This window comes from Esox lucius, chromosome 17 (genome assembly GCF_011004845.1).
Source record: "Esox lucius isolate fEsoLuc1 chromosome 17, fEsoLuc1.pri, whole genome shotgun sequence".
NCBI lineage: Eukaryota > Metazoa > Chordata > Actinopteri > Esociformes > Esocidae > Esox > Esox lucius.
This window is the reverse complement of record NC_047585.1, coordinates 8280680-8299102: the sequence shown is the minus strand read 5'-3', so window position 1 is coordinate 8299102 and position 18423 is coordinate 8280680. Positions and strand designations below refer to the sequence as shown.

The following is an 18423-nucleotide window of genomic DNA, read 5'->3' as shown; positions in this document are numbered from 1 at the left end:
TACTTTGTGCCTTGATCAAGAGCACAATGGTAGGAGATGGTAGAACTATGGGATCAGAGAAAAGTTACTTTCAATTCACATGGGCTACAAATAGACTGCCAGTTAGTGTGGTAATTTGAGGGGAGAAATATAAGGGTCATGACATGGAAAAAGACAGCTCTTGCACTTATTTAATTTCAAATAAAGCACTGTCCATAGTTTACAAGGAAACAGAATGTCTTTAACATAATGCACTGCTTTTTATTTATCCAAATTTGAACACATTCTAAAATTGTGATTAACTACAGAAGTTTTTGTGATGAATCAAAATGTATTATTCTCATCATTTCACAGTACTAATAAAAATGTATTAGTTTTGCTGGGAAACTGCCTTTACCTTCTCTATTTGTTTCTGTTTACTCAGCTCCTCCTGCTGTTTCTCCTTGACCTTATCCTGTTCCTTCTTCTTCTCTGTAGCTTTGCGATCCTAAATCATTAACAATAAAAAGCTCAAACATTAGTAAATAAGATTATTTGTAACAAATCTATCACGCTCAACATAAAATTATGAATTAACGTTTCTTGTAGGATATGCAGAAAGTTGTGATTTTGATTTGTTGTGATTTCAGAGGTTCAGTTTTAGCATTTACTAAATATACATTTCTTACCATTTCCGAGTGGAAAGCTATCTGTTTTGCGAGCCCCACACTGTCACAGATCTGAAAGGTGAACATGAAATATATACTCTCAGATTAAACAAGAAATAACCACGGTTAACTGTAGACAAACTTTCACCACAATTTGCAAACTATAATGCAGCCCATAATTAATTGGACAGTGATGAGTTTTGTTTTAACTTTAAATTCTGGCACTTTGTATTTCAAAGGATACAATGATGATGGCGTTTTAGCACCGACTGTCCGCTTTAAATTGAGGGTATTTGCATAATTGAAAAAAAAACATTTCGAAATAACTGCATGTTTTGTATGTAGTCAGTCCACCCCCTTTAACAAAACAATAGGTGTGCCAAAATCAAATGTTTGGTACATTAAGAAAAAAACTCAGTAATGGCACATTTCCTTATAGACCAAGGCCTCTACACTGGATGACCAAAAAAATTGTAAAAAAAAAAAAAAAGAACTCTCCGACATATCAGGAACACTCAAGAGGTAGGGGTGGATGTGTCAGCCACTACCATTCACTGAAAACATCCCTATTAAATTTGGACTGCAAACTGCAAAAACACTAGTTAGTCTAAAAAATTAAGTATTGTGGATGGATGACACAAATAGGATGTACCAGAGTGATGGCATGAGGAAAGTGTGGAGAACAAAAAGGAACTGACACACCAACTTCTGTATCATGTGTGTCTGCTACTGGAACTGGCTCACTTGTCTTCATTACCGATACAACAGCTGACAGCAGCAATAGGATGCATTCTGAAGTTTACAGAAACATCAAACTAAATGTCTCAGAACTCATTGGATCACCTTGCAGCAGGACAATGACCCCAAACAAAGTGCTGAAGCAACCTTTTTTTTCTGATCCAAAAACTGGAATGCTCGACTGGTAAAGTGAATTACCCAGTCTGAATCCAATTTGTTTCACTTGCTGATGAACAAAAATAAAAGGCAAAAATGTCCAGAAACATAAAGGTCCTAAAGATGTCTGCAGTACCAGTGGCATTTCTAGAAAACTTTACAAAAGTAGCAGGAGAGTGGCAAGTTGAAATTCTAGGATGGCATATCATTCTATTGTTGGTTATGTCCACTTTAATTATACAAATCCAGCTACTGAAAACGGACAGCATAATGTCTTGCTAGTAAATATCATACATGTTCTACACTTATGTTTGTGTGTTCAAAGTTCAAGCCTTTCGAGTGTGCAAAATCTCAATGAGTGTTACACAGAAATACACAAACACTGAATATAGGCTACTGATGTTATAGAGTAGCAATTGAATATACTAACACAATTTAAATTACAACTGTTAATCACATTTTGTTGATGTTACAAATATGTCTAATTTAGAATGAGTGTAGATAAACCTTAACTGTCACCACAGCTGACATTACCATTTAATTATCAATAGCAAGCTACATCAACATTGTTCAATGCCTCTTTGCTAGCTAGCTATCAGGACAAACATTACATGGCAATGGTGGCAAGCTACTTTTTTTTGCTAGCTTGCGAACTTTACCAAAAACATTGACGATTGCATAACATTAGCTAGTAGACGATATCAGACATATCTTAACTATAATTAATTGCTGCTGCTAATGCAAAATTATAAGATTACATTTTGTGTTGTATATTTAGTAAATATGTACAACATTATCTTCTTTCATTACTGCTAGGCTAGTCTAAAGACATCCTGACTGCTCCATTAGAGTATCACGGACCGAGTGTTTTCAGTGAAAGGGAGGAGGAGCAGCATAGTGACAGGAGCAGGAGGACTCCGGGACTCAAACATTTTACAGGGAAGGGGGACTCGTATTGGAACAGTTACCATAGAGATTAACAACGAAAATAGAAAAAATATGAAAACTATTCAATAAAATAAATAGAATATATTATAGCAGACACTCCTGACAACTGTGGTGCTGAGTGGGCTAGCAAGGCTTTTTTAGGGCGGCAGCTGCCACCCCAGTGGTTTCGCCAGCGTGCAGAAAAAGCCTGGCAGAGCATCCCCAGGGAAGACACCCAGTGTCTGGTGATGTCTATGGGTCGCAAGATTCAGGGAGACATCGACTGCAAAGGAGTTGCAACCAAGTAGTAAATATGACAACTTTATTTAAGATGTTAATTAACTTTGTATCCATAAAATTTTGATTTCTATGTATAAAAGCTGTAATTGTACAGTTCATGGTTAATGGATGTAAATACCCAGAAATTAAAGCTGGCAGACTGCACTTTAACCACAAAATCATTGTTTCATTTTAAGGCTGAGCGCAGTCAGTTGATCTGGCGATTGTTTGGTCACTAGGCTGTTGGTCGACTAAGATATTTTTAGTCGAGCTGGAGCATTGGTCACCTAAAACCTACTGAAATTGTACATGGTTACATTGTGTAAGAAAATGGGGCAACATTAATAAAAAGTAATATTATTCTCCAACAAACGTGAATTGGTACTGTATGTTATAGGCCTAGCCTAACATAAAACGCCCCTTTCCATTTCTCTGTGTTCTATGTTTTGCACACATCACGTGAGCCCAATTGTATCCAAACATTTCTGTCTCTGTAACACAGTTCCACACTCGTCTGGCAGTTGTGGTAGAGAGGCATTCTCCAACATGATGAACTGTAAGTGCATTTTCCTGCTGTGGATATTTGTCACTGTTCGATTCTGAAATAATTATCTCCAGTGTGTGCATTTCAATTTACACACTTTTCAATTTGTACTTGAATTTCACTTCTCAAATAGCTGCAACATGGTAGTTGTTGTAACCTACGGGCATTCAGCAACATCCGGACAGCCGTTATAGCGGCTGAATTTGGGAAACCCAGCCTCTGCAGTGAGTCAGGTCAGCAACATGTTTTTGTGCCTCGAAGCATCAAACTACTTGGTTTATTGAAGGGTAACATTTGTCTATGTTCATAAATCGCTTGAAGTATTTGATGGACTGTGTCTGTAAGCACACAACAGTCCTCTCTGGGAGAGCATGCTCCAACTAGCATGAGTGCAGCATCACTTGATTATTGCTCTCCCCACACTAATGCAATTTGATAAACATTTTGAAAATAATTGTCTTTCACAACAAAAATAAAAAATTGGGAAACCCCAACTGATTGTGGTATATACCATATACATTTTGTGATAAATGTCACAGATTTTAAAGTTCACATTTTCTGACATCCATAGACAGCTCCTGGGCTTGTGATACAAAAATTATAATGTACTATGAATAACAATAGCTAAGTCTTCCGTGGCCAATGTCTTTCCCTTCTTTGTATCCAGGCACATTGTAATGAATGGAATGTCGGCTGAGCAAGGCTCCTAGTCCACCTATGTGTGGAAGACTAGGCCTTGGGTCCAACAGAAACCACTAGAAGTCTCCCTTTTGGGGGAAGGTCTTAATAGCAGCAGGGGGCTCCTGTTCCTTGTTTTGTAGAGGTGAACCGGACTCTATTCCTCATTAGGAGAGCAGAGTTAGCAAAACCACCAATAGTAACATGCCCCCGCTGTCATGTGTGAGCTTTCACCAAGTTGTCCGGGCAACAAACCATGGTGGCAACAATTCCTTGCATGTGCATTCAGCAAGAACTAGTGGTGTCATCAGTACAGTTGGGATGGAATATAAGTTTGAACCTTGGTTTGATGTAAAATCAGAACTGTCACAACACTACTTTGTGTTGGTCTCTGTACTTTTTTGTAGTACTCTGTACTCTTTTATGTCATGATACTTGTTCCTGTACATATGATTAAACCTTGACTGTTTTGCTAACGACTGAAGAGTTTTTATTTGATAAATTGGGAACACTGTCCATCTTCCACAACATTGTAATTGAAATAATAATTGTTGCCACATATCTAAATGTTGTTTTGTGAATCAAACCCGAAGAGGAAAAGCTAGTTCTTCACTGGCGAGAGGTGTAACTGATTAACCAAGATTTTTGAATCCTCCAGCTTAGTTTATATCTCCAGTTTGGCAGCATTTGGGCATTCCAGCACACTACAATGGAAATGGATATAGAGATGTTGATTAACGAAAAAGAAAAACTAGACAAGCCTAGTTTGGCCGGTCCGCAAGTAGAAGTGATTGTGATGTACAAAGGAGGGGTTTGAAGACAGCTATTCATGGGCCAATGCCATCTTTGTTGTGAGAAGTGGATAATCTGAAACCTAGTGTATGGAACACCATTTGTGAATCAAAAATGTACATTTAACGTGTTAAATTAGAAACCGATTACTGTAGATGGCTAGCTAATAGCCATACAGTAGCCTACCTATAATGAAAATAATGACCGTTAATGAGTTATTTTCAATGTTCATAATGATTTGGTTTCAGGTGACTATATAAACTTGTTCTATTAAACCCGTTGAACGTAAAAATAGACAGAAGAGCAATAGAAACGAAAAGACTAATTGTTTATATACTACTCTAAGAACACTGGTGGTAGCAAAAATAAATTATATATACACACACATATATACACGCACACACACACACACACACACACACACACACACACACACACACAGGGTCCCCCAAAAAAGACTATTAACCATCAATATTTGCACAATCTGATATCGCCATGTTGTTGTTCTTACGACATCATAATTAATGGGGACCCCAGACCCTTTGACCTAACCCTAACCTCAGAGACCTAAACTTAACCTCAGTTGTGCCAACATTAATTATGACAACACCTATATGGTGATGTCAGATCAGTCATCAATATTTTCTCTATTTCTCGCTCACCTCCATGTCACCTGCTGACCCTGCCCTGTCAGCATCCTTATGACCTCCCTCTCGACTCAACGCACAAGAGTGAAAATTAAATCAATATTATCAGTAAACAATCAGTGTTTCTTGCCATGATGTTCAGGAATGGATTACTAATAATTTCTAATCTGAATGGCAATTATGTTATTATCAAGAAACATTGATTTGTCCCTTGTACTATTGTATAGCCCACTACTATCACCACACTGGTAATCATTTTCTCCCTGCACTCAACTTACTTTTCTTATTTGCTGAGGCTGCCCAAAAAACTGATGAATGTCACTGCCACCCTTCCTCTTGTTCATGATGACACGCACTGTGAATGAAAGCTGACTGTAATAAAACTGCTTGCACATTAATCAAACAAACACTAATAATGCTATTTATCAACTATACAGTATACTACACGAACACGCAATAAATGAAAAGCTACTACTGTCTACATAAATTATATATGCAGGGCAACATAAATTATTCACACTACTGAGACTTTAAGTGGGCTTTCTAACATGTGGCTAATTCACTGTCCAGGTGACTTAGCTATGAAAGCTAATGTTAATGATGGCAGATTGATTATCCACATGCAATTACTGCATTAATTTCGCAAAATATTATTAATTTCCACAATTACAGTTCCAACCCAAAATCATGTATTGACATTGTCGTTAAAACTATCACAATTGACAGTGATATAGCCAACGTGACACTCATATTACATTCTCGTTTTCCACTTTTTAATACAACTGAAAGTAATGAAATGGACAGTACAGTGTTTGACATTGATTGCACCTACACACAGCAGTCAACCAATGGCTTCTGCTGGAGCACAGCCACACCACTTGGACAAACCACACACAGAACACCGGAATACTAGACCTGGTATTATTAATAATGTCCATTTGTTGAGTTTAGTTATGATTTTGATTATATTTGCTAATGATTATTTAGGACGGCAGTGCGTTGTTGCCTGTATTTTTATTTTATTAATATTTTTATATCAATATATTGGGGGGTACATGTTAACCATATCTGAATATTGGGGGAGATGTGTCCCCTCTAATATATATTATAATTATGACCATGCATAGAAGCAAGACGTGACCAAATGTAATTTAACGTTTGATTAGGGCTATCAAAGTTAAAGCATTAACGCTTACGACTAATTTGGTAATCTTTGAGCCTCAGAGCCGTTCATACTGTAGTTAATGCTTGACTTCACCAGACTTTAGCTGGAGCTGTCAGGATTGCTCTAGGCAACTTCCTTGCACTTACGTTCAATATATCATTGGAGATAAGGCTTTCGTGTCTTGGCGTTTGACTTCAATATATCATTGGAGATAAGGCTTTCGTGTCTTGGCGTTTGACTTCAATATATCATTGGAGATAAGGCTTTTGTGTCTTGGTGTATGACTTCAAAATATCATTGGAGATAAGGCTTTTGTGTCTTGGCGTTTGACTTCAATATATCATTGGAGATAAGGCTTTTGTGTCTTGGCGTTTGACTTCAATATATCATTGGAGATAAGGCTTTCGTGTCTTGAATGCTCGACACTAGTGTTTACCTGGCTCTAGTTTATGAATGAATAACAACGCATTAGCAAGCTAAACACCAGTTAGTTGCGTCCCGCAACTAAATCTTCCACCAAAACCCCATAGAACGAAAAGGCCAGCCGTGCCTCCCTTAAGTTGGACCCTCTTCACAAACAGTCCCGAGGTATTGTGTTGCGTGAATCCACCTGCTAACGCCTTTCTGGTAGATTGGTGAGCTGTCATTATTTGTTTTTGCTAATCTGATCTAAGCATTAGCCTAATGTGATCACCAGTCGCGTTTCCATGAAAGCGTATTCAAACAGTCAGTCTTTTGTCAAGTGCACCGAATAACATGCGTCATTCTGAACAGTGAAATTCTTGTGACATCTGCGTAGTAATTAAGGAATATACAAAGCAAAAACAATAACAGAAAATACAGAATATGCATAAGCAATTTCAAATAACGTGGAAATGGGAATATGGTATAGTACGAATAGAAATCCTAAATACTATAAATATAAAGTGTTGTAGTGCCTATAAATGGATACATTAAAATGTGCTAATGTACATGAATGTACACTCACCTAAAGGATTATTAGGAACACCATACTAATACTGTGTTTGACCCCCTTTCGCCATCAGAACTGCCTTAATTCTATGTGGCATTGATTCAACAAGGTGCTGAAAGCATTCCTTAGAAATGTTGGCCCATATTGATAGGATAGCATCTTGCAGTTGATGGAGATTTGTGGGATGCACATCCAGGGCACGAAGCTCCCGTTCCACCACATCCCAAAGATGCTCTATTGGGTTGAGATCTGGTGACGGTGGGGGCCATTTCAGTAAAGTGAACTCATTGTCATGTTCAAGAAACACATTTGCAATGATTCGAGCTTTGTGACATGGTGCATTATCCTGCTGGAAGTAGCCATCAGAGGATGGGTACATGGTGGTCATAAAGGGATGGACATGGTCAGAAACAATGCTCAGGTAGGCCGTGGCATTTAAACCATGCCCAATTGGCACTAAGGGGCCTAAAGTGTGCCAAGAAAACATCGCCCACACCATTACACCACCACCCCCAGCCTGCACAGCGGTAACAAGGCATGATGGATCCATGTTCTCATTCTGTTTACGCCAAATTCTGACTCTACCATCTGAATGTCTCAACAGAAATCAAGACACATCAGACCAGGCAACATTCTTCCAGTCTTCAACTGTCCAATTTTGGTGAGCTAGTGCAAATTGTAGCCTATTTTTCCTGTTTGTAGTGGAGATTAGTGGTACCCGGTGGGGTCTTCTGCTGTTGTAGCCCATCCGCCTCAAGGTTGTGCGTGTTGTGGCTTCACAAATGCTTTGCTGCATACCTCGGTTGTAACGAGTGGTTATTTCAGTCAAAGTTGCTCTTCTGTCAGCTTGAATCAGTCGGCCCATTCACCTCTGACCTCTAGCATCAACAAGGCATTTTCGCCCACAGGACTGCCGCATACTGGATGTTTTTCCCTTTTCACACCATTCTTTGTAAACCCTAGAAATGGTTGTGCGTGAAAATCCCAGTAATTGAGCAGATTGTGAAATACTCAGACCGGCCCATCTGGCACCAACAACAATGCCACGCTCAAAATTGCTTAAATCACCTTTCTTTCCCATTCTGACATTCAGTTTGGAGTTCAGGAGATTGTCTTGACCAGGACCACACCCCTAAATGCATTGAAGCAACTGCCATGTGATTGGTTGATTAGATCATTGATTTAATGAGAAATTGAACAGGTGTTCCTAATAATCCTTTAGGTGAGTGTATATAGAAAGTGACCAGAGCATATGAAGTGTACATATGATCAACAGATGTGTTGCTGGTTGAGGAGCCTTATCATTTGGGCGGAAGAGCGTATACTGATGCTCCAGTGGCATCCACCAGACGGCATGGACTGTGACGCCTTGCACAGAGGGGAGATGGCAGCCGATGATGCGCTCAGCTGACTTCACCACCCTCTGGAGGTCATTGCGGTCAACAGCAGAGCAACTGCCATAGCAGGCAGTAATGCAGCCTCTCAATGGTGCACCTTTATAAGTTGGTGAGAGTTTTTGCCGACATGCCAAACGTCTTGAGTCTCGTCAGGAAGTACAGGCGCTTTAGGGCAGTTTTTACCACCAAGTCTGCTTGCCTGGACCAGGTGAGGTCATCTCTGATGAACACATCGAAGAAACTTGAAGGCAGAAACTCTCTCTACTTCAGCTCCATCGATGTGTATGGGGCCATTACCCCCCCCTCTGCCACTTCCTGAAGTCCATGATCATCTCCTTAGTCTTGCAGATGTTAAGATAGAGTTTGTTGTCCTGGCGCCATGTAGCCAGGTTCTTTACCTCCTCTCTGTTTTTGGTCTCATCTTTGTTGGAGATGAGACCCAGGAAGGTGGTGTTGTCCGCAAACCTAAGGATGATGTTGGAGCTGTGTGGGGCCACGCAATCACGCGTGAACAGGGAGTACAGGAAGGGACTGAGTACGCAGTCCTGAGGGGCGCAGTGCTCAGGGTTAGTGTAGAGGAGGTGATGTTGCCCATTCTCACCACCTGGGGTCTGCCCGTCAGGAAGTCCAGGATTCAGTTGATAAGGAAGGTGTTAAATCCCAGGGTCCAGAACTTAGGAACAAGCTTGGCAGGCACAATTGTGTTGAACGCTGAGCTGTAGACCATGAACAGCATCCTCTCGTATGCCTTACCAGGTGCACAAAAACTATGGTATGGGACCAGAAATCTTCTATTTACCCTTTGATGCGGCGAAGTTATCATGATCATTGCAACTCCATGAGGTGAGATCTTCCATGGAGCCCCAGACCGAGGGAGATTGACAGTTCTTTTGTTTCTTCCATTTGCGAATAATCTCACCAACTGTCGTCACCTTTCTTACCAAGCTGCTTGGCGATGGTCTTGTAGCCCATTCCAGCCTTGTGTAAGTCTACAATCTTGTCCCTGACATCCTTGGATAGCTCTTTGGTCATGGCCATGGTGAGGAGAGTGGAATCTGATTGATTGATTGCTTCTGTGGACAGGTGTCTTTTATACAGGTAACAAGCTATGTGCTCCTAATCTCAGCTCGTTACCTGTATAAAAGACACCTGTGAACCAGAAATCTTTCTGATTGATAGAAGATCAAATACTTATTTCACTCATTAAAATGCAAATCAATTTATAAAATCTTTGACATGTGTTTTTCTGGATTTTTTGGTTGTCATTCTGTCCCTCACTGTTCAAATAAAGCTACCATTAAATTATAGACTGATCATTTCTTTGTCAGTGGGCAAATGTACAAAATCTGCAAGGGATAAAATAATTTTTACATGGGCTACATATTGAAGCTACCAGTTAGTGTGGTAAGTTATGGACTGACATTTAAGGGCTGTGACAATTTGCATTTAGTTAAATCCAATTCAAGCAATGGCCATAGTGTACAATACAATAAAAAAAATGTTTCTTTTTATATATTTTTGTGTTCTTGTTATTTCAAAAAAACAATTGAAGCGTTTCTGTATTATCTGTATTTAAATGTGTATATTATAATACATAATATAGTTGTGAGGTGCCCAAAAAAAGCGTGTCGTTTCCGTTACTACAACGCCCTCCCAAATGGGCTGGTGCAACATGCAACTCCCGGGATGAAAATGAGCCCCATTCTGGGTCAGGTCCTGGCTGGGGTGCCTCGTGGCATCTCTGTGTGCACTACTATTTCATTATCCCCAATCAGAGGCAGCTGCTCCCAAATGCCTCTGTTTTTGCCTCAGCTGTCGGACATTTTTGCTGCTCTTCAGTTAACGGTTTGTACCTCTTCTTTGTTTTCTTTGTTGCCAAAAAGAAGCATTAAAAGGATTAGCTCTGTGCCTTGTGTCCTGCCTACACTGAACAGTGACACTCCGTCCCTATGGAGAACCATGTATTGCAGTGTTTTATAGTTGGATTCAGAGTATCGCAGTGTTTTATAGTTGCATTCAGAGTATTGCATATATATAATATTAATTTGACTATGCTGACACACCTTAATGAGCTAATTAATCTAGAGGTTCCAACAAAGCAATTGAATGCTGGATCAGGTTAGAAATGATTAATCAATCTCACATGATCTATTATTAGGAGCTCTGATCACCTTTTAAGTCAAATATATGCAGGAATAGAGAAAAATAATAAATGGTCCACAAACTCTCTCTCACTAGTGCAATACCATCAGTACAAAGACATGATGCTTTTGTCTAGCCGAAACTCGTTCCTAACCAAGAATCGGGTGGCTAACAAGTAAAGCTATATGCCCTAGTTACAGCACTTATCTACTGACCTTACAGACACAGACATAAACGCGACATGTACAACAATAAAACCAAAGGCTGCACAGCCGAGCACAACCTACCTTCTCTCCATCGTTGTTGGACTCAAAGATGTAGCAGACAGTGACAGGTCGTCCGTCCCCTTGGCCTTCTGCTGTCTGCAGGATGAATCCAAGCAGACGCTTGTTCTCCTGGTGGGTTGCACACACCACCACGCTGGACAAAGGGAACTGTGAGAGAAAATCAAGTCCTCATATGACACACAAAGTCTAGGCTCTCAGCAATCGCATGTAGCTTGACAAATGCCAATATGTCCACTCAGCCCGTTAGCCAGTCATATGCCTACCCTCAGCCGCGTGACCTGTGTCTGAGGGTCGATTAACCTGAAAACCAAACACACACAGGGCTTTAAGAAGGCTGAACTGAACACATTTCCATGACAACATAAAAAGGGGTAAAGAGCATGTGTCTCACTTAAGGCACTCGCAGGTGACCAGCAGGTGGGACTCTGTCATCCTGAAGATGTTGTGTATGGCCCTAGCTGCTAGGATCTGTCTCATGGTCTCATAGATGACATCAGAGCTGTCTGTGTTCTTCACCTCCATGGAGCCCAGGAAACGCACAATGAACAGCTGGTGCAGGATGGAGTCTAGATGGACACGCACACACACTTTATTGTCCATTTTCCTTTTCACATTTCCTTTACCCAGACTGCTCAAGAAAGAAACACAAAAACAAAACAAATAACTATTTCCTCTAACCACTAACTTTAACCCCAAGCCTAGAAAAGCCATATGTCAAAGTGAGGACACGCAAAATGTTCCCAAGTATAGTAATCCATGGTAAATTAGAACTTTAATAGCTTTTTGGACATTTGTTTCTCACAAGAAGAGTCATACACACACAAACACACCCTCACGTACCTTCATTCTCTTCAGCTGGCATGTCACCTGATTCACCAAACGGGTTAGTCCTAACAGAAACCGGGAACAAAGAAACACACCCTTATGAACGTGACTGACAATTAAATACTTACCCAACCAATACATTTCAGCTTTTCATGTAAAATTATGTTTTGTTTCTAATTCAACAACTTCTTGAACCTTCAAAGTCTTTTTATGTGTTATTAAGAAATTCCCAACGGAGTACATTTTCATTCCAGATTGTAATTTGGAACTCTATAGTTTACATAATTTTACATAATACGTAATTTTCTAGAACCGACCTGCCCTGTCCAGCAGATTTGGCCTGCCCTGCATAGTCCTCGCTCACCGGGGAGATGATGTCAAACTGAATGGGTGTGTCTGAAGCTACCAGGGTGTCCAGTGAGAGGACAGAGATGGCTGGGGAAGCTGTCTCAGAGCCCCCTGAGCTCACACTGCTGGTCCGTGCTGCTCGTGGCCGCCCATGCCTAGATTCATCAACAGATGGAACAAAGAAAAGAGATGGAGCACAGATGCTAGCTGCTTTTTAAAAAGAAAGAAAGGTATAATCATTAAATCTCTAATTACAATAGGGTTGGGAGTTTTTCCAGACCATGTCAACAGGGAAAAACACGGGTCGAAAAGGTATGGGCTGAACCCAGACTAGGCTATTGGTGCTGTATTGTATTAAAACTGTATTTAAGCCTAGAAATGTTTTTACTCAGATCAGCAAATACTAATTGATTGTTTGAGGAGAGACGGTAGGACCTGAGTTTTGGATGACTTGGGGAAAACAAATCCAGTCCTAGCTATTGAATAGTTTCTGATGTGTGAAGAGCAGTAGTGCAACCCACGTGCTCGGCCGCATACTCTCATGTCTCTGCTGGAAGGAGGGAGATGGCGTCACTGCTTCAAGAGCTGATTGGTTCACTCGGGCAGCGATTTCCTGGCAATAAGAGGGAATTTTAGCAGAGAGGAAATGCACTCTGAAACAGCTCAACACCAGAGAGCAAGAGGGGAGATGAGATGCCAGCCAACCACATCCTATCTAGCACTGGCTCTGTGAATGTCTCACTGCAGACGGAAACAGAGATGTCACAGGGAAGCTCTGAATACCATAACAGCAAACCCGGGGTTCCCACAGTATGACACGCACCTCTGGATTCTCGCTAAGATATATCCTCTTTGAGATGTTGTTAATGGTTGCAATCCACTAAGGGATGAAAGAGGAGCACATTTGGGAGTTATGAAAAGAAACCACACTTGCAGTATAGACAGATATTCACACAGTAGAGAAATGAAATGCAACACAATGCAATTCCATTAGCTGGAACTGTCATCTCACCTCTTCACAATCCTTCCTGCTTTCAGCCTGCAAGATGGCCACTCTGAAACAATGACAGTAACATCAGAGAAAATCTGTGTTCTGTCTACATTCTTAAGCAACATAAACTGTTGCTGCTAGGTGGTAATGCATCACAAGCCGATATTTAGATACTACGAAGTTTTAATATGCAGTCACTTACTTCTTGCCATCAAAAGATGTGATCTGAAAGCAAAAGCGTCGGTCCTCACAGTCCACGGCCATGACAGAGCAGTTATCTATATCCATAACAAGACCCCCGGCAACGTCTCCTCGCGCCTGGCTCATTAGGTTTCCTCCCTGGGTGAAGAAGTACTGCCGGTCCCAGGACGAAGACACTAGGCCAGTTTTACTAGAGGACCACATCAGAGAGTACAAAACTAGGTATTACCATACTCCCATTCTGGTGTAGGCCTTTCAGACATCATTCAGCTACATTACAAATGAATAATAAATTGGGTTAAAACAAGCTGGCGCTAACAGTCTTCAAATAGTTGAGTCTACGACGAACTAACTCAAGTATTTATCAAAAATACTGGTGGTCTTGAAGTAAAGTAGTTTTTGGGCTTAGCGAGGGGAGTGGGTTTATTTTGGCAGGACAGTAATGACTTACTTGCGTGTGTTGAGGTAGCCGGCCTTGCGCGTGAGGTTGCGGTTCACAGGAACTTGGGTGGGGTCAGGGTCAGGCATGTAGAGTAAGTCACTGGCTTGCTCCAGGTCCTGGATGGTCTGTTGCATCACATCAACCTCCCCATCCATCTCCCTTCGGACACTTGCCAGAACCACACACAAATTAACTTTACACATAATATGCAATAAGGCCCCAAATTCCTTTGGCAAGATGGAGCTACCGTGATTGATTAAGGATCCTTGACATTGAGAAACGGCTGCCTGGCCGATGTCCCGCCCCCGAGAGCCATATACCCCACCGTGTTTGGTAGGTTCGTTCGGCTCCGCACACAACACTGTAAAGTGCCATACATATCACACTCACGGGCCGCACTAACATTGAACTTTCATATTAAGGCGGGGGACACAAACTATCATCCCACGGGTCGCAATTGGCCCGCAAGTTGAGACCCCTGCTCTAGAGGGTGTCAAAGTCTGCAGAGCGCATCATCGGCTGCCATCTCACTCAGTGCAATTGATTACAGTTGTCTGATCTTTATGGGACCTTCACCAGCTCTGAGGTGTTAGGAGATTTATCAAGAAGCTTACTTCTGAACACTGGTTCCTATGTCGCTAAGGAAGTCCTCCCACTGCTGTGTGAGGTTCTCTGATCCCAGCTTGAAGAAGCTGATCTGAGAGACAGAGAGACAGACAAGCTCTGGTGAGACAGAGGGCAAGAGAAAAAGAAATAGAAAGACGGAGCAAGACAGAAAGGGAGCTAGACAGTGTGAGAGAGAGTGATAAAACAGAGAAACAAGAGAGATGCAGATGGAGTGAGAGAACGAAACTGAGCGAGAAGTATCTGGCTGCAGCAGGGCCAATCTCAAGCAGGGGCAATCTCAAGCAGGGGCAGTGTGGAGGCTTTGGGCAGGACTTATAACTACAGATGACTCAAACTGTCGCCTAGTGATTTTGTTGATTATTAGCAACCAATAAAAGTTAACGTTATTATAGGCATGCAATGTCCAAAGTACATATTTTCGATTCATATTAAATAACTACGATATGGATTTGCTTAACAGATATGTCCTTCCTTCGTATGTCCTTCCTTCGGTTGCTTTACGTGTTGCATGGATTGATAAATAAAATGACATCTTATGACTCTAGATTCTTCCTCTTTGTAATAATTTCAATAAGTGTTCATTGGAATACGTAATAATTTCATTACACAATCGCAATTCAGAATGTACATTTCATTAGCATCTATGGACCAGCAGACTAGTTAAATAGCCTACCAATGTGTTCCCCCGTCTGGGATTGCGACACTATCAGACATTCTTTCTCATAGTTTGCTAATCCAAGTTCATCATTTTAAAAGGCTAACTGATCATTAGCGGTAATTGCTGCAAATAGAGGATTCTTTGACGAAAGCATTAAGTTTGAAGGACACAATTACCATTTCAATTAAAAATAATTATTTATAATCTTATCAATGACTATATTTCCTATTCATTTTGCTAGATTTCCAATTCAAACTCTTATCATGTAGGTTTTCATAGAAACCCCAAGCGTTTGAATTGAAGGATACATTGGAGATTGCATCGGTTGCTGATAAAGTCAGAACCGTGAATCACCAAAACCCTCGACAGACAGTGAACCCTCAGAAGGCATTCCAGGCCGTGTCCTCAGGGAGTTTGCTGACCAAGTAGCGCAGGCTTTTATTCAATCTCTCCCTGTCTCTTTCTGTAGTCCCCTCCTGCTTCAGCACAGTTTAAGTTTGCTGACCAAGTAGCGCAGGCTTTTATTCAATCTCTCCCTGTCTCTTTCTGTAGTCCCCTCCTGCTTCAGCACAGTTTAAGTTTGCTGACCAAGTAGCGCAGGCTTTTATTCAATCTCTCCCTGTCTCTTTCTGTAGTCCCCTCCTGCTTCAGCACAGTTTAAGTTTGCTGAACAGCACAGTTGAAGTGGTGCTTCGACATTGTGCTTCTGAATCAGTAACAACATGGAGGATATCAGAGAAGAAGTTACTGCTGTACCTGGTGGGTGGAGCCTATAGACGGTGGAGACATAGGTATGCTCTGTTGGGAGGGGGTGGAGGGTGGGAATATTCAAATACGTCACAGTCCGAGGAGTTTTCTAACAGCTCACCAAGAGACTGAAGACAGAGGACATTCAGAAACCCAAATCTCACTCAAAACAGCATGGATGTTTGTTTTTTTAAGTTTGTATGCGTGTGGAAGCACCAGAGACACAAAAGAACACCCCAAAACCCAGAAAAAGTGATTTTTTCATAATATGGGCACTTTAAGGATGACCTCACTTGGTCCAAACTCAGCAGTGAAAACTGCCCAAAAACTATTTTACTTCCTGACGAGACTCAAGAGGTTTGGCATGTCTGAAAAAACTCTCACCAACTTTTACAGGTGCACCATTGAGAGCATCCTCTCAGGCTGCATTACTGCCTGGTATGGCAGCTGCTCCACTGCAGATCGCAAGTCCCTCTAGAGCGAGCAGGGATCTCAAACTCAATTTACCTGGGGGCCGCTGGAGGCAGAGTCTGGGTGAGGCTGGGCCGCATCAGGTTTTCCACAAGAAAAGCTTTGTTAAAAAAATGCTAATCTTTATTTTCATTTTTTAACACAAAATAAGATGACAAAATTTATAAACAAATCAAGAATTAATAAGAAAATCAATAAATCAGTAATAAATAAATAAAATAATAATAATGAAAATAATAATAATAATAGATTTCTCTAGTCAGTGAGTATATATGGTTTCCTCAGTCTTCAATATTTTTCTAAACATGAATTGTCCTGAACATGAATTGAACATTGAAGAACATGAACTGTTCTTCTGAACATGGCTTCTCTTGCTACTGCCTGTGGGAACCTTTATTAGCAGGTAGCGTTTACCTTGTTGTAGTTGTTGTTCATGTTTTGCACCTCATTTGTCTGAAAACTAGAAGCTACTGGACAATGAACTAATGTTACATACATGCAGTAAACTACAAGCTAATGTAAACGGTTAGCTACTGAAAGCTTAATGTAATTAAGATTAATTCATGCAATTCTCCTTACCGGTAATTGTTATGAAAACTACAAACATTAAATCCCACGATTTTTTACTTTATTGACATGAGATTAATAACAGAAAACGACTATTGCTTATATTATAGCTTAACAATGTCGGTAACGTTACCCACCTTCGCACGTTGCGGGCAAAGTTGTCGATAGAGTATTTCTACGCCTGCAAGCAGACTGATGCTGATTCACCTTCTCCATCACAACAAAAAATTGAACAGCACCGTTTACAGTTCCAACTCGATTTCGTCCAGTGTTTTGAAATGCAGCGCGGAAGAAAAGGCGAAACATTTTCAATGACGCAAGCACGCAATGACGTGTACTTGCTAGCCTGTTCCATTGTACGTGTTCTCCGAATGCTCAGGAGGAGCCTGGCCTAGCCTCTGAAGGACCTGACTTGGAAGGACTAGTCCTACCAAGGAAGGATCCTTGACATTGAGAAATGGCTGCCTGGCCGATGTTCCGCCCCCGAGAGCAATATACCCCACCGTGTTTGGTAGGTTCGTTCAGCTCTGCACACAACACTGTAAAGTGCCATACATATCAAACTCACTGGCCGCACTAACATTGAACTTTCATATTAAGGCGGGGGACACAAACTATCATCCCACAGGCCGCAATTGGCCCGCAAGTTGAGACCCCTGCTCTAGAGGGTGTCAAAGTCTGCAGAGCGCATCATCGGCTGCCATCTCACTCAGTGCAAGGCATCTATCATACACAATGCCTGAGGAAAGCACTGAACATCATCAAAGATCACAGCCACCCAGGCCATGGTCTGTTCACACTGCTGCCATCTGGTAAACGCTACCAGAGCATCCACTTAAAAATTATTTCCCCCTCAACCAGCAACACTGAACATTCCAGATGCTCTGATGTCCTTTCAGGTACTTTTAATGGTCATTAGAATACTACTTTGCATGTACCATTCATAAGCATATTACACTCATACGTATCTATAATACTCAATGCTTATACCATACGGTTCATAGTCCCCCATCCTAATCTTTAAAAATTGATGCTAGTTTAAATTTTTTATGTATATTACTGCCATACCTACAATACTCAATACTATTACCAATATTGCTGCAAGTTTACAGTACTCTTTTTAAACTGCTGCTAGTGTACAGTGTTATGTATATTGTTGCTTTATTTTATTATTATTTTCTGTCTATATTTTTGC

The 18423-nt window shown here is 41.0% G+C and overlaps 1 protein-coding gene across 1 annotated transcript in view; it reads right to left on the bottom strand.

Moving 5' to 3' along the window:
• The window catches only part of appl1 (adaptor protein, phosphotyrosine interaction, PH domain and leucine zipper containing 1), a 28626-nt gene that overhangs the window by 1696 nt on the left and 8507 nt on the right, over positions 1–18423 (bottom strand). The window contains exons 9-21 of the mRNA XM_010882090.4: positions 14773–14855; positions 14168–14326; positions 13718–13906; positions 13537–13579; positions 13348–13404; positions 13046–13137; positions 12494–12679; positions 12192–12241; positions 11743–11917; positions 11615–11651; positions 11352–11498; positions 648–698; positions 377–466 (exon numbers count right to left, since the gene is read on the bottom strand). Of these exons, the coding sequence (XP_010880392.1) occupies positions 377–466; positions 648–698; positions 11352–11498; positions 11615–11651; positions 11743–11917; positions 12192–12241; positions 12494–12679; positions 13046–13137; positions 13348–13404; positions 13537–13579; positions 13718–13906; positions 14168–14326; positions 14773–14855 (1359 nt within the window). The remainder of the gene's footprint in view (positions 1–376; positions 467–647; positions 699–11351; positions 11499–11614; positions 11652–11742; positions 11918–12191; positions 12242–12493; positions 12680–13045; positions 13138–13347; positions 13405–13536; positions 13580–13717; positions 13907–14167; positions 14327–14772; positions 14856–18423) is intronic.